This window comes from Bombus fervidus, chromosome 11 (assembly GCF_041682495.2).
Source record: "Bombus fervidus isolate BK054 chromosome 11, iyBomFerv1, whole genome shotgun sequence".
Lineage (NCBI taxonomy): Eukaryota > Metazoa > Arthropoda > Insecta > Hymenoptera > Apidae > Bombus > Bombus fervidus.
The window spans coordinates 8,864,754-8,880,286 of NC_091527.1; the positions used below are offsets into that span (position 1 = coordinate 8,864,754).

General features: G+C 47.2%; 1 protein-coding gene across 4 annotated transcripts in view; it reads left to right on the forward strand.

The window, feature by feature from the left end:
• The window catches only part of LOC139992325 (kin of IRRE-like protein 1), a 254,151-nt gene that overhangs the window by 223,664 nt on the left and 14,954 nt on the right, over positions 1 to 15,533 (forward strand). For all 4 annotated transcript variants that reach the window (XM_072013063.1, XM_072013066.1, XM_072013065.1 and 1 more), the window contains exons 10-12: positions 6,275 to 6,434; positions 10,582 to 10,881; positions 15,093 to 15,413. In XM_072013063.1, coding sequence (XP_071869164.1) covers positions 6,275 to 6,434; positions 10,582 to 10,881; positions 15,093 to 15,413 — 781 coding nt within the window. The remainder of the gene's footprint in view (positions 1 to 6,274; positions 6,435 to 10,581; positions 10,882 to 15,092; positions 15,414 to 15,533) is intronic.

The window sequence follows — 15,533 nt, forward strand, 5'->3', positions numbered from 1 at the left end:
TAACGGCTCGCGTCGAAAACCGACAAAATTTACGAGCGTTCGTCGTGAACGCGTTAAGACGAGCTTCGAACGGGCGTGTAAAATTTAATGGAACGAGAAACACAACGAAAGACGAAGGTACTTCGATGTAACGTTCGATGTAATCGTGTCTGTCGATTAAAATATTTTTTCCGGCAAGCGGACGCGAAACTCGGACAAAGATAAATTCGATTTTATCGACGACGCGGCACGTCTGCCACGCGTCCTGTCTCTATGGAACGCGCACGAGGAAAAAGAAAAAATTAGAGGTAAGACTGACGAGAGAAGAAAAGACGAGACGCGCGTGTGTGCACGAGCGCACCGGAAATGCCGCTACCGTGCAACCTATTCGACCGGCATACTAGCTACCTCGTCTCTTTAAACCGTCGTTCAATGCTCTCGGCTTCTTCTCCATGCTACGTCTCGAGTACGCTCGCTGGCTCGTTCGTCGACACATTAGTACGTGTACAGAGCGATTCGTGAAAATACAACTGTTCGAAGAGAACCCTCTCTCTCTCTCTTTCTCTCTCTTTCTCTCTGCTTTTCTCCGTTGCTCGCTTTCCGGTAGCGATCCACGTCCACGATAATGGCTTCCTTTAACGCCGCGGAAAAAGTTTAAACGCGTAATCGCGTTCGCTGCTGGCTGCGCTTTCTCCTTTGCCTAGTTCCTTTTTTCCACGTTTTCGCCACCGGGCGATAACCGAATTTTCAAATCGAACGGAATTTCCATCGACCGAGGAAACCTGAACTCGCGAGTTCTGGCACACGCATATTCGATAGAAGCGACGATCTTTCGCAACGAGGCTGCGATAGCGACGTCCTTGTAATTCTCTGAGCGTCCGCGTCTCCGGCGAAACTGAAATAACTCGCCTGCTCTTCTCTTCTCGCTACGACGTAATTCCAGGGATAAGATCGGGAAGGAAAGATAGATATCGTAAGAATCGTTCGAAAACACTGGCGAACGATCGATGACCAAGTTTTTGGTTTCTAAATGGTAGCAAGAGGGAAGGCAAAATGAATTTCGCTTAGTCTTTAGACACGGCAGGGAAACGAAGAAAAAGACGGAATGAAAATAACGAATGCAAGGGCGAAAGGGAAAAAGGGTGAGACGGAAAAAGGGAGGAAGGAAGGAAGGTGGAAAGGAAGCACAGCCACGAGTTGTTGGCAATTTTTCAAGGAATCAGTGCGCCGTCTGACCGGAATGAACGCCCGCCTCTAGCCTCTTTTCTTTCCTACCCTCCTGAATCGCCTTTTTTTTTTTTTTTCTCCCCAGTCTAGCAGGGCAAGGCTACGACGACGTAGAAGAAGCCCCGAATCGCGACCGAGTCGAATTTTCTCACCGGAGAATTCCGGCAACCGAGCTTTAGATCGGACTAGAGAGACGAACGTATCCTACGAAACCGGTGAACCTTTTTAGAATCGAAATGCAAGAAGAAATTCGATGAATCTTACGGGATAGGTGAGGTGAACCGAGCTTCTACGACGAGATCGAACGAGCCAGATATTCGAGGGTTCTGTGTTGTCCTCGGCCGATCCACTTCCAAAAGATTCCTCGTAACCGGATGTCGTCGATAACATCTTGCTCGTTTCGCCGTGGTAGGAGCAACTTAACATCGGTACAGGAAAAACTGCAGCATGGAAGTTAAGAAAGTCGGAGTTGCCGGAGATTAGAAAGGAAAAGAAGAGGAACGTGGCGCGAACTCGGACCCGGGGGATTTGCCTGGAAACGCGACAAACGGTCGACAATTTACGCTTACGTATAACCTACCGGACTCGTTAAAGCGAACAGAGTTACAGTAGCGCTGTATGCAAGCCGTTATCGGACGATCTTCGATAAAGCGGGAGATTCGTCCATTTTCCATTTTCCAAGGCGGCTGCACCGACTAACCTTGGAAGGATGCGTGTACGGAATATCACGAGAGCGTGTACGAAAGGACGGTTAACACCTACTTTATGTAACGGCGACGTACGAGACAATGCCGCTGGCCCATTGTACCCGGATGGTTGTATGTACCACGTGCTACGAGTAATTCCACCCTTATACCGGATTCCGAATATTCTCAAAATGAAGCTCCGGGCTTTTGGGCTCCGTTCCAACTGTCTCTTCCTGCGGCTAGACCCGTTGCATAAAACCGCGCACACTTGCCCGCCTCGCTCTTGTCAGGTTCAAACGAAAAGTTTTAGTATCCTAAGACCTGACCTCCTGTCGCTTCGGATACCGTTCGAATATCGATACCATTCTCGACCCAAGTTTTCTACTCGTAACCCATATTCATCACCAGGTCGGTGAAGAAACGTTTCGGTAACCTTAATTTGCCAAAGCGTCGTGAGAGCCGCTGCAACGAATTACGCGCCCTCGCAATTCTTCGCGATTTACGACACGTCGGCGCTTAAAGCCTCGTAAAATCAGTCGCGAAAGCGATCTACATGGAAATGTAAATTTCACGCGGGTCGTGTTCACGCGTAACGAGCTCTTTGATGTCTCGGTGTAGAGATGGGCGGCTGACAGAAAAGGGTTAAACAAGTTAGTCGCCGATGGAGTATCCATATCCAGAGAATGGATTTAACGACCAAGTTGGGCGATCCTCGTTTACCCCTGCGAAATCTGATTAGGAGAAGGAAAATGTTTCTCGCAGGTGGTTCCATCGAGAGGAGGATCAAAGGACCAGCTCGTTTTCGGCGAAACCGTAACAGGAAAATGGAATTAATAACGGCAAACCAGAATCTAGAACGCGATCCTTAAGGGGTTCTAATTAACGCGTGCGCGGTTACGAACTCATTATGTAAGCTGTCTAAACCATGGAAGAAGTGGTACGCGGCGCAGCATTCGATCGACGCGTCGTTATCCGAATTTTGCTCGTCGGTTGGCCAATCTTCGACCTGTGGGACAGTCAGTCCGGAGATTGGCCGCCTTTCAATTTGCCGGTTTCTCTAGGAGTTGAGAGCGCGACTCGCTTCCGATCTTCCATAGTTGCAACGAAACGCAAAGAAACGGGACTGTTTGCACACTCAGGGGAGGATAGTACGCACGACAAATGGCGGAAGAAGGTGCAGGGGTGGCAGGTGGCTGGTAGCCAGGCTACTAGCCTTCGTTGGAATTGGCTCGCAAACGATAAAAGACAAACGAAAGCTCTCGAACTGTATCGTTGGTTCGTTTCTGGCGTGATGAAACGACGAGGGAAAACACAGGAGAAAACGTGGAAAGGTCCAGGGGAGTCCCAGCTGGAGAGAAAATGGTAGGAAGCGAACGGCAGCCAGGCGCTCGAATAGAAACGTCAAAGTTTGCAGCTACTTTCTCAAAGTGAAACGTAGGTAATATGCGACTCGAAGAGACGGTTATCGATGTATCGATTCGGAAAACGGCGAGTCTACGATCGTTGACTTTAGCCGAGTTCCTCCGTATATCGTGTGCACGATAAACGAAAGAATTTGTAACGGGACTTTATAAATTAACGATCGTTCTTTTCCAATAGGAAAGCTGCGAGTTACTCGGTGAACGAACTGCGCGAATTTAAAGAAAAGAAGGAAAGAAAAGAAGTTGTTGTTGGTATTGGTCATAAATTTTTCTAGTCCCCTTAACGAAGTATAACGTTTAACGAGTCTTGACTGGCTAGTAAATCGAAGGTAAACCTCTGGCCTTAACCGAAGCTTAACCTATGCTAAGCGAGCTAAAGCTCCTTGACTGGACTGTGGAACACGGAAGAGAGGCAAGTTGCATAGATTACAATCCGACTCGATCGAGTCGACGTATTTTCGACCCTTCCGAGCCGCCGAGTTTATCGATCGTATCCGAGATCTTCCCATCCGATTAAGTTCTTTAAGGGATTAAATCTAGCGGAATTTCTCGTTTCGATTTTTAATTCGTCGCTGAACATCAGCAACACGAATTAGGATAAAGACGAATTGAAATTCCTGGACTCTGGTCGATCGACCGCGAGTAATTAAGTGCTCGTCCGTCGATGCGAAACCTATCCAACGAAAGACACGATTCTCCGGGAAGAGAATGTGGCTGCGAGCCGAGATTATAAAACAATCGAACAAAGCCAAAGGGGGACGACGAAAAAAGAAAGAGGAACAAGCTCGAAGCGGAGCGGAAAAGGGGAATGGAAAAAAGACTGGCGGGAGGAGAAGAAATCTTGATCTGTTCTGACAGTCTGCGCCACCTTCTCCGAGATTCAAATGGCCTCGTTTCGAATCGATTTCGAATTATCTTCGGCGAACGGATTCCTGCGGAGGAGTGGGGACAAAAGAAAGAGAGTCTATCGGTGTAATGGAGAAAACGAGCTGCAGACAGAGAAACAGATATAAGGAATGAAAGTAGTGCGACAGAGAGAAAGAGAGAAAGACAGAGAGAGAGAGAGATAGGAAAAGCGAGGAGAGGAAGGGACAAAACGAAGATGGAAAAAACGAAGACAAGTACAACGGGGAATTTAAACGAGGAAGAGGACGACTGGCGAGAGACAAAGACAAGTTCGAAGGACGTCTCTCGTCCGATTAAACAGGCGCGGATGCATTTGGCACGATCTTCGGCTAGTAAGCCGTGTCCCGGTTTTACCTACTTGTTGGCTCTAACCCTTGCCTCCTTCGGTAGAGCGTTTCTCTGCGAACGAGATCCACGGTTCGCGATCGTCCTTTGCCCGTCGGCTAATTGAAACGCGATCCACCGAAACAAGCCGAAAGAGCCGGAAGAAACTTTTGGGCGTGTCGTGTTCTCCGCTTGTCGACTCGGTGTTTAAACGAAGATACCCGGGCGAAACGTTCGGGAAAGGAATACGATCGACATACGACGGTCGAATCGAGTTCGCTGCAACTTGCAGACAACTCTGCAATAACAGAGCGTTACGTTCGCTTTGTTCTTCGTTTTGTTGCACGCAGCGAACAGCAACGAAATAAGATAGAACGAAAGTCTGTCCCAAACTGGCCTAATTAAACCTGGCATCGTGCTAGTTTGAAAAGACGCGCTCGCTTTGCTATAAAGCGTGGATAATAAGTACTTACACGCGTAAAAACGTACGTGGGTATACGGACGATAGCCTGTTCTCGTTACATAGCCGTAGTAGACGTAGTTCGTACGTAGCGTCTCGGTTCTCGTCGGCAAGGCGTCGAGGCCTTTTTTCCACCGAGTTGCTCACCGCTGTCATGTTAATTTTCCCGGAGAAGGAAAGAATTCTTGAATCAAATGCATTCGTTTCGTCTCCTCGTTAGACGGGACAAAAGAGGAACGGTACAAAAGATAACGAAACTAGCGACTCTTTTCATCCGGTTTGATTAAACAACTAAGTGCACCGTTGTATCGTCCTTAGCCATGCTCGACGGTTGATAAGCCGTCAGCCTGGACTTCCGTTTCTCCCGTCGGTTTCCTTGTCAATCCCCACAAAGGAATACAAAGTCAAAGGATTTCAGGTGATAAAGAATACCGCGTTATTATTCGTCCACGATATCGAGCGATACCGTAGCTTCGCAGGAAACGCGAGACGTTAACTAACAAGAGAAGCAACGCTCGCCCGAGCTCGCTTTTTCTTCTCCCATCCCGATTTCTCTTCTTGCCTTTTCTCCGCTGTGTCGCGCCACGTCGAAACGGATAAATTTGTAACAAAGACGGCGGCCAGCGTAACATCTCTGATCGTAAAAGTTATCGAGCCACGTTCTTTCCTCCAGTCTCTTTCCCCGAATAACGTGCTCGCAATAATAAAGGATTTATCCCTTTTATATGCTGCCGCGACGTTTCCACCTCGATAACCGAACTTTATAACGAGAAAAAATAGCGGCCGTCGTCCCTCGCCGACGTACGTTAACTTTGTCCTTGACGATCGTAATTACTTCTAAAAATGCTCACGTTTCGCGTTGAGTAGAAAAAGGTGCTGATAGATGATAACACGACCGACAATGGAATCGCGAGGAAGACGCCTGGGTGGAACGGCTCGGTGCATGTTTATCTCTAATTTATCGCGAAGGCAGACCGTAACGAGAAACGAAATCGCGATTCGAAATCTACTGTTAGCCCGAGCACGAACGAGAAAGAAATGGATCAAAGTCGAGCTGCCAAGCCGATGCGGATACCTTCCTTTCGCGAGTGTTTCATCTTGGGAAAAAGAGCAGAAAAGAAACAGAAACAATAGGTAGATTTTTTTTCTTTCGTCCTTAAAATAAACGAGCGTCGCAACGTCGCGTAATTCCTATCGATTCTAGTTTAAGACGCGTTTAATAACCGACCGACAGAGGCCGGTGTATTTAAAACGAAAATTCTTGTTTGCAGAACCAAATACTGGCGCATAATACGTCAGCCAGGATAATCTGGTCGAATCAGAGCCTGGTACTTCAGAGCGTGACTAGGAGTAGCGCCGGCAAGTACGTGTGCGCCGCAACGAATGACCTGAACGAAACTCGGAGCGAGCCTCTTCATTTTCGCGTCAAGTGTGAGTATCTCCGCGGCTCGTCACGAGAACCACTTCAACGATCCGCCTCGGAGCGTACTTTATTTTAATCGAGCGGACTTAATCGAGGATTTTCCTCGGTACTCGGTAACGAAGCCGGCATTCAACGACGAGCAACGAACGCCGTTCTCGCGCATACGGTTCACCTGTACTACTTTCGTCTATTTATTCCGAAACAGCCAACCCGAATTCCTCTTCCTCTTATTCCAGCTGAATATTTCAGTCGTACTTAGTTTTAGCTACATTTTTGATATCCAATTCCCGTTTTACACCGAGCAAACCGCCAACCCACGATGCGACCTCGAGAAGCAACGCTCTCGTACCTCGGCACCGCGATGTACAAATTGAATATGTCGGTTTTAAAAAACGATAGACTAAGATAGATTTTTCTCACAGACGCTCGTTTCGATAAACCGAACGTTTAACGCCGCGGTATCGGACCGTATGCTTGTTCACGTATCGATACCGTTTGCCCAATATACCCAACATATCGACATCGATGTTGATCCGATGGTCGTCGTCACGTCGGGTGCGCCGTTAACCGGGCGACGACAGCCTCGACCGCTGTTGGATCGTGACTGTTTCGTTTCGCGATACTAGCAGAAATGTGCTCGTGGCTCGAAGTGATTTTGACCGTTTTGCACGCGAAAACCCATTTACCCGATACTTTTAGCCACTTAAATCGTAGTTAGAATAGGCGAACGTTAACGCGAAATCGTAAAAACATAGTCGGCCGATCGACGCTCGGCCGCATATTCTGCACGGAGAATGGGAATGGTTTCCGACATCGAATATAGATGCACGGTGAAAACAAGCCCGGAACACGATGCCCGATATTTAACTGCGGCTCCTGACGGGCTCGTAAAGGACAAGGAAACGAGCCAGTATAAGCAGCAATCTCGCGGGAGTTTGCGAATCGAAGTCAACCTCGTATCTGAATTTAGTTTCCCGGTTATTACATCATCGCCCCGATCCTGGGAATGACATTTGCTTTAGGCTATTCACGTCCGCCTCGAAGCGGCGTGGTTTCCTTCGGTCGGAATTTAAGCCAACTTCGATCGAAATGTCGACGCGTTGATCGGTCTTACGGAACGCCATACGCCGATGATACTTTAACCAAAAGCGTTCGCCTGCGTAAATTTAGATTATCTGCTTATATACGAGCACGTTGCCAACGAAAAGAGTTAGATTTACGACGAGCGTTGGATTAATTCCGCGAAAAGAGAAATTACGACTTCGTGCCCGTACGATTACACGCAAATCATCCGATAAAGCTGCTCCTTTCATCAGAGAAAACTAGGAATAAACGCGAGGGAAAACGGAACGAACAGGTTCAAAGGGCCATTCGATGAATGAGCATATTTTTTGAAAGCCGTTTCAAAGTACATGTCACAACGTTGCCCGCAATTAAGCAGAGTCTGAGGAAAAAAAGAAACGGAGCGCGCAAGCTGTATAAAATCAAAGAGCGCCGGTTCTTAAATCGTTCCATCCGAACGTAGCAACGTTTTACCGATATTCGTGCTACTCGAATAACGTGTATCGCGACATCGCGTTCGATAATTCTTCTCATTAAATTTCGAGTTACGGACTCGGATTTCTGTCCGCGGCGTTAATTGCATCGGGAAACCAGTGTTAACCGGTTTTCCTCGTCAAATTTTCTGTACGCGGTGTTCGCTCGGTTTCGATAAGAAAGAACGAAAGCGTGACGTCTTTCCCTCCGCATCAACGATTTCCGCCAATATGCATTTTAACCAATACTTCCCGATATTCTTTTATATTTATTTCAGTCAGCCGTCCGGGCCGACACATTTGCAATTTAATTCCTTCGTTGCAGCGATATCGTTTCACCGAGTCTTTTGTCATTTATTCGTTGAATCGTTAAACACCTGAATAGAAAATATCGAAAAGAAATGGCCAGCGATTACGGATGGAAAAAGTAATTACAGAAAATATTTATTCACGCTCGTACTAAGAAACGAATGGAAACGAATTAAACGCGTAAAGTGCGAGGCTCGTACATCAGTCGCATCGAAATGACCGGCAATAAGTCATACAGATACCACCTATGCGCGGCACGATATCGGTCGCGTGTGATTTTCACGTCGGTAACTTTGCGGTTCGACTCTGTCCGTAACCTTTCGTTCTCGTGTTTCCAACCTGTTCCCTCGATTTCCTCGTAAATAGCATGGTCTAAAGATGCAAAGCAGCTTTTATTCCTAAGCGTTGTAAATTCTATTTTATTCTTGGAAACTTCATTCCTGTAAACCATTTTTCCTGGTCACCTGTTAGTTATTTCTCTTCTCTTTTTATAACGTGACTTGTCACTCCAACCGCCCTGCTACTACACTTTTAGGATCTTCAAGCTTTCTTTTTTATTTCTGAAATTCTTTTTCTCGTGTCTCGCTTCTGTATTTCTTATTCCTACAACTTTCCTTTTTTCGCTGCCCGTCCTGTTCTCGTTTTATCGCCTGGATCTCTTTTTGTTGACACCTTTGCGTTATTTTTTATCGCTACAATTTCTCATTCCCAGGAAGCTTGAGTTTTCCCGTTGCTAAAATTCCTTCTACAATTCCTCCTACGTAACAGGATTGCTCCTCCAAATGTGGAAATTTTTCCATGTCCCAATTTCATCACGACAGAGTACAGCCGAAGGGAAACCCGACAAGTGATACATTATCATTTCCCATCATTTGGATGAACACGCTATCCACGGTAGTACATAATTGGAGCCGGAAAGTGGTTCTTCAAAAGCGTCCAGCCAGTTGGTTGACGCAAATGATTTTCGAAAGCACTAGTTAATTACAAGGGTGGACGCTACACTGCGCCAAATAATCAGTCAACAGGAAAGTTTTGATAGCATATATCGCTGCGCGCGTAAAAATCGAAGGCGAAAAAAAAAAACGGATTAGAACCTTCGCACGTACGCGCTCGGTATTGATTACTCTTTGACGAGAAAGATGAATATCCATAGTACTAATAATAATAATAATAATAATAATAATAATAGTAATAACAATTGTTCGATCCTTTTAACGTTAGAACAACGATAAGTATATGATTTAAATGACTCGTGCGAACGAATCGACAGAATATCGAATAGTTGAAAATCAGAATTAACGCTTCGTAAAATGCAGCTTGGTTTAGGTTGGAATTTATTTCATACTAACGCAAAGGATATAGAAGGTTGCACGTGACTGTGAGTGTCGATGCATCAATTGGGGCGGTAGCTTGATACTATAAGTTAGGACCTCGCCATATCGTGAAAATTGCCATCTCGAAGATTGCCTCGACTCATAAACGGACTTATGTTCAAAAGTAGCGGAAGCATTCTTTGCTTTCCGAGCACGATCCTGTCGCTTTGTGTTCATGACTGTCTCATCCATCTCTCGAAAACCGTATTTTACTCCTGCTCTTCAATTTCAAAGATCGAACCCGTGAACGATCGGACTTCCAGCTATGAGAAATAGCCGTCCGTTCGATAATCTTATTTGAAAATAACAATCATTGGAAATTTCGTTGGTTTTGCTATGGTCTATAGCAATTGCGCGATATTTGTTGGAAAGTGGCCTTAAAAAGTCATAATCCTTTTTCTTCTTTCAAACGACAAGATACGTGCACGAAGCGGCAGAAGAGACGGATGCAGGTGGAGATAGGAGAGTCAGATAAATTGGAAGAAATGTATATCACGGAAAAGGTAGCTCGGCAAAGGTGGCAGTAGTTGTAGGTGGGAAATCTTTTTACATCAGTCGCGAAACGATTTCATCCGAGCGAAAGCTGCCTCGTGACAAAGCTGTACGAGGCATGCTTGGAAAATTTTCCAGCAGAAAGGTTAAATAAACGGTTCTCGGTTTTCGTAAGTAGCAGCACGCGTAACAGGTCGTGCAGCTCGTTCGATTATTCCAAGCCAGCGTTCCATCGATGCTAGCTAAATGTCGCCGTTTCGAGGATGCTCCAATTTTGTTTTTTACATTTCAACTTTTCCGACGTAACGTTCGATCGAGTGGAACGCGTCGCGCGGTTGTGGCGTTCGATTCTCGTGTGACTGGAATTGAAAAAGCAGGCAGCGGAAACGGCGATAGATGGTGGTGATTGGGAAAAGGGGGAGATTCACGGTCGAAATATTTTTCAGTCGCGCCGGTTTGCAAGGAGGACCGGATCGTGGTGGTCGGAGCATCGAGGGGCGAATCGTTGAACATCGCGTGCAAAGTGGAGGCCGATCCGCCAGCGCACAATTTCCGATGGAAATTCAACAACAGCGGAGAGACGTTGGAAGTAGCGCCGGGCAGATTCTCGATGGAGAAGTCAAGCGGCGTGAGCGTGCTCAGGTACACGCCGACCACAGAGCTGGATTACGGTACTCTGTCGTGCTGGGCGGACAATTTCGTTGGTACACAAGCGAGACCGTGTCTCTTCCAGCTGATAGCCGCCGGTAAGTATTTACCGGATCTCAGTAAATGTTACATCAGCCGAGTAGCAGCGACCTCGCGCTCGATCTCGAGTCTTCGAGTGGTCAGGAAATCGAGTTAAAATCCTTTCTACCGTCAGAAACCAGCCTGTTTACGCTGCTAAACTACAACCTTCCGTGTTACGTTTCGTCCACCCCTGAAATCGTGCAAATAAGACACTTTGTAGACGACCGGTCGTGCTACTCGCGACAAACTGCCTGGAAAATATCTCGAGAGCTTCGCTCTATTCGTCTTTCCAAGTAGACGCGTAGTTTGGCGACGGAACGAAGAGGAGAAAACGCGATCAGCCGAAATCTCTGGCAAACCGCATACAAAATCCCAGTGTTTAGAATCGGCGTAACGACGTGGTATTTCATTTGCATGCGATCGGAGGGAAGAAAGGCGGTGATTTGAAATTGTACTGGCGTGCAAAGAGCAACGTTGCAATCTGCGGCGCTTTTTCCAAATTTCAAGTACGTTGTGAATCGAATCGATGGAAAAACGCGAAATAAATAGTGGAAAGCTTGGGCCGCTGCAACTCCGGCTCGAAAGTCCGACCTGCGTAAATTATTCAAAGAGCGCCGCATTCTTGCCACCCTCGGGACCGTACCAAACCACCAAGACTATTAACGCCTCAATTATTTACCCTTTCGAAACCAAGATTGTTCCATTTCTAAAGATCCTTCCAATTAGTTGGAAAGCGATCGTTAATCAAGCTGCCGGTATCACCGTTAACCGACCACTTATCCCACTCTTTATCGATTCCTACTCGCTTTTTTTACGCAACCGACCATTATTTATCCGCGCTAGCTACCACATTATATCACGTTACGATTGCATTTTTTCGCAAGAACACTCGCGTAAAAAGCTATCGGCAGAATCAATTAATCGGTCCGTCCGAATACTTGAAACGCTCGTTCATTAACACTAACGCGTCAGTATAATCGATCGATTACCGGAGGAATTATTATACGCGACGCACCGACGAATTTTCCCACGATAAACATGTTGATAAACATCATCTGCTAATAATACATCCGCGTGTATATACTTCTGCCGTATATCCGATGTGATGGGAATTTGATTGATTGAAAATAAATTAATTGAATTAATGCTCGGCGATTAATAGGTGCAAAACAATCAACAAGCATAACCGATCCGTGCGTTCGAAACGAATTTTTTGGAAGCCATTCGAGCCGTTGCTCGAGCTGCGACCAATTTTCCAAGGGACCTTCTTTTCGAGAGGGAGGTGCAGGCAGAAACGAGAGGTCAAAATCCTGACAGATATTCGGGAATTATCGCCGCACGTACAATGCGATGCTACCAATCATCGCGCGGTAAACCGACATTAATCCGCGAGCGGATTTTCGTCGCGCGGCCTCGGCTCGATGTCTTTTTTTCCGCGTGTGATCGAGAATGACGTTGACACGACGACCTGCCGAAAACGTATTGACATTGACGAATACACACGTGCGACCAAATCGGCGTCCTTTCTCCTTTGTACGATCCTCGCAACGCGCATTTTCATCCCTTTTACCCCCTACCAACCTACTTTTCTCCTCTGCCCTTTTTTTTTTTCCTTTATTCGACAGAGAAATTACCCAGCGAAAAGATCGGTCGCAGCTAAGAGAATGAAAGAAGCGGCCGCGCGTTGCAAACTGGTGCTCTTTGGACGATTTATCGCTTCTTCGTTCGCAGATATTCAAAGATCTTGGACGTGTTACTCGAGGGGTACCGTTCGAAACGCCTCGAACAAATCGAACGTCGTTAGAACGCATCTCGGTTGAAACAATTTTTTACGATGTCTTGCGATACTTGACGTTGAAGGAAATATCGCGAAGCAACGTGCACTCGGTGGTTGATGAAGCGACGTAAAGTTTCGAGTGAAATCGAGGCTAGTCGGTCGGTCGTCGATTCTGCTAGACCCAGTGGATGTTGTCGTAACCTTTGGCTGCTCTGATTCATCCGCAGCGACCCGGAAACCGGCCCTCGACGAAACGAAATTATTTTCAAATCTGTCGGTATTGATATCGGATATTGCGTGGTGGTTGGAAAGATGTTCGATGTTGCGACACGAGCAGAGCTCGTGGACTGCAGCAGGCTAACACGGGTCAAAGAAAGTTAAGCTGGTTATTCGCCTGGTTTTCGTGCATTGATCGCCACTGCACCGTAAAAAAACTGTTTCCCAGCGAATTTCCGCTGGACGCGGCGAAATTTCAAAAACGAAAGAAAGAAATCGCTGACGCGAGAACGTCATTACCTCGGACCGATGTTGATTAAATAACAGACTCTGACTCGACGCAGCAAGGCGAGGCGGCGAGGCGGCTGCAACCAGGTTCGAATGGTAACAAAAGAAAAAATAAAAAGAAAGATTCATCGGCCGTTTCGCGTTTCCATTTTTCAGATAGCCATTCGAGTAAGTTAAAACGAAGGGAGTCGTTGCATCGGGAATAGAATTTTCAATCGCGGTTGAGATAAAAAGCGACGCGGCATGGGATGGCATGGCGTTTCACTGCCTTGCCGCGAAACCGCGCGGCATGTATTATGAACCGGATGAAAATAAATTGAACAACGGCCATGGAACGACAGGCGAGGATGAAACCTTGGTAAAATTCGATATATCTTAGGAAGGAACCGAAACGGTTCGTTGAAAAGAACGCGAGGCATGGCACGCGGCGGTTTCGCGATTAACGCGAATGAAATGTACGAGAGAGGTTGGCGTTTGCGAGCGAAAAGCGAAGGGCGGCTTGTAAATAGGTTGAAGCGGGGAAAAACAAAGAGTACGAAGGGTAATAGGATGCAAAGCGAAATAAAGTCGAGCCGAAGGATTCGCTTTCCGTCCGTTTACTCGCGTCGACGGAAAAGACGAACAATATTTATTTTCTCCTTGCCTCTCGGACTCGTGATAGCTTCGCTGTCTGTTTAAGAAGAAGGAAATTTTATTTGGAACGAACGAGAACCGTGGGGACAGAGAAGCGCAAGCGGGGGGAAAAAAGATGAAAGACGGAAGAAGAAGAGGAGAGGGAAATGGCCGGGCGAGGCGAAGGGCTAGAGCGAAAAACAGGCGAATCACGGGTGCAACTGCGCTCTCAGTGGCGGCAGAGAAAAAGAATTTTCGTAGGATGCAACAAACTGCATCAACGCCGGGAGACGGGACGAGGTGAGATGGAACGAACGAAAAGAAGAAAAAGTGCGGGACATCTCTGTGACCATTACTATCCCGGTACACTAAATCCTTGCCACTCGTAGACGCGCAAACATTTTTCACCCGGGGTCGGGTGAGCTTGATTTCCAGAGAGCCGACGGTCTCGCACGCTTTCAGCCAACCTGTAGAGCGACCTTCGAGCGCGTACAAAGTATCCAGAAAATATTACCGGACAAAGGGCGACAAACGAGCCTGCGACAGAGACAACAAAAGAGGAAGAAGGTGGATCGCGCGGCGGAAATTTCCTTCCAACGAATAAGCGCGTCTCGTCGTACGAGAGACGCGCGACGCGCAACTAGCGACGATGCACCGGAATCCGGCGCCAAAGAAACTCGGAAGTGGCACGTGTATCAGAGAGGAAATAATCTTCGCCGTTCGTTTGATTCGTTGGTTGGACTGTGGATGGGAAAGGCAGGATAATAACCGTTTGCACGTAAGAGGAAGGACGCGACTCTTGATCCGAGTATTCGGTGTGCACGGCGCGCCGGTTTTCGCTTCCAGTAAGGAAGCTCGCACAGCTTGCTGAAAGCGTACGGATTCGCACAAAGTAGCTGTGGAATATTGCGAGTTAAAAGGCCGAGCGACCAGCTGCGGACCTCGTCCGTTTACAATCGTAACGTTCTAAAGAGCCAGCCAAGACTGAAATCCTTTACGAAGCAATTTCACGCGTCGGCTCGTTTTAATATTCGAAGCTTGCAGAAGAACGTCAACTTTCGCTCTACGAAATAACCGACTGCCGCGCGTCTCTAGAGCTGTCGAGGCGAAAGTCAACGCTATCGCGAGAATCGATTCTACCCCGGAGAATCGAACTGCGTGGAAAAGTGGCCGTCTGTTTGAATAATCGCAGGAAGAGAAAAGGGTGGGTGGCACAGGTAGGAAGGGCGAATCAAAATGGCAAAACGTGCGACGTTAGCTCGTAAAATTTTAACAACGTGGTCGCAACCGAGCAGCGTCGTGACGGATTTAACCGTGGTGACGTTCTCGTTTCAGGAAAACCATTTCCGGTCCGTAACTGCACGCTCGCGAACCAGACTTACACCAGCGTCGAGGTGAAATGCGTGGCCGGATACGATGGCGGACTTCCGCAAAAATTCATCCTCGAGGTGTACCATGGCGACGTGGATTTTCTATCGAGCAGCCAGCCCCTCTACAACGTCTCCAACGTAGACGAGCCGAATTTCTCCCTGGCCGGTCTGGAGGCGTCCGTCGAGGCAGGCGTCCACGTCGCGGTCTACGCCGTAAACGCTAAAGGCCGCAGTCAACCAGTCATTCTCAGCGAGGTTACCTATCGCGACGCCGAGAAACGTACCGGTAAGTTGTATCTCTCTTCTGTTTGCTTCTACGCCTTTAAATCGTTCATGATACCGATCCTAAATAAATCTAGAAATATATTTACATGTATAACTGACCATCGACTAACAAAGAATCGTC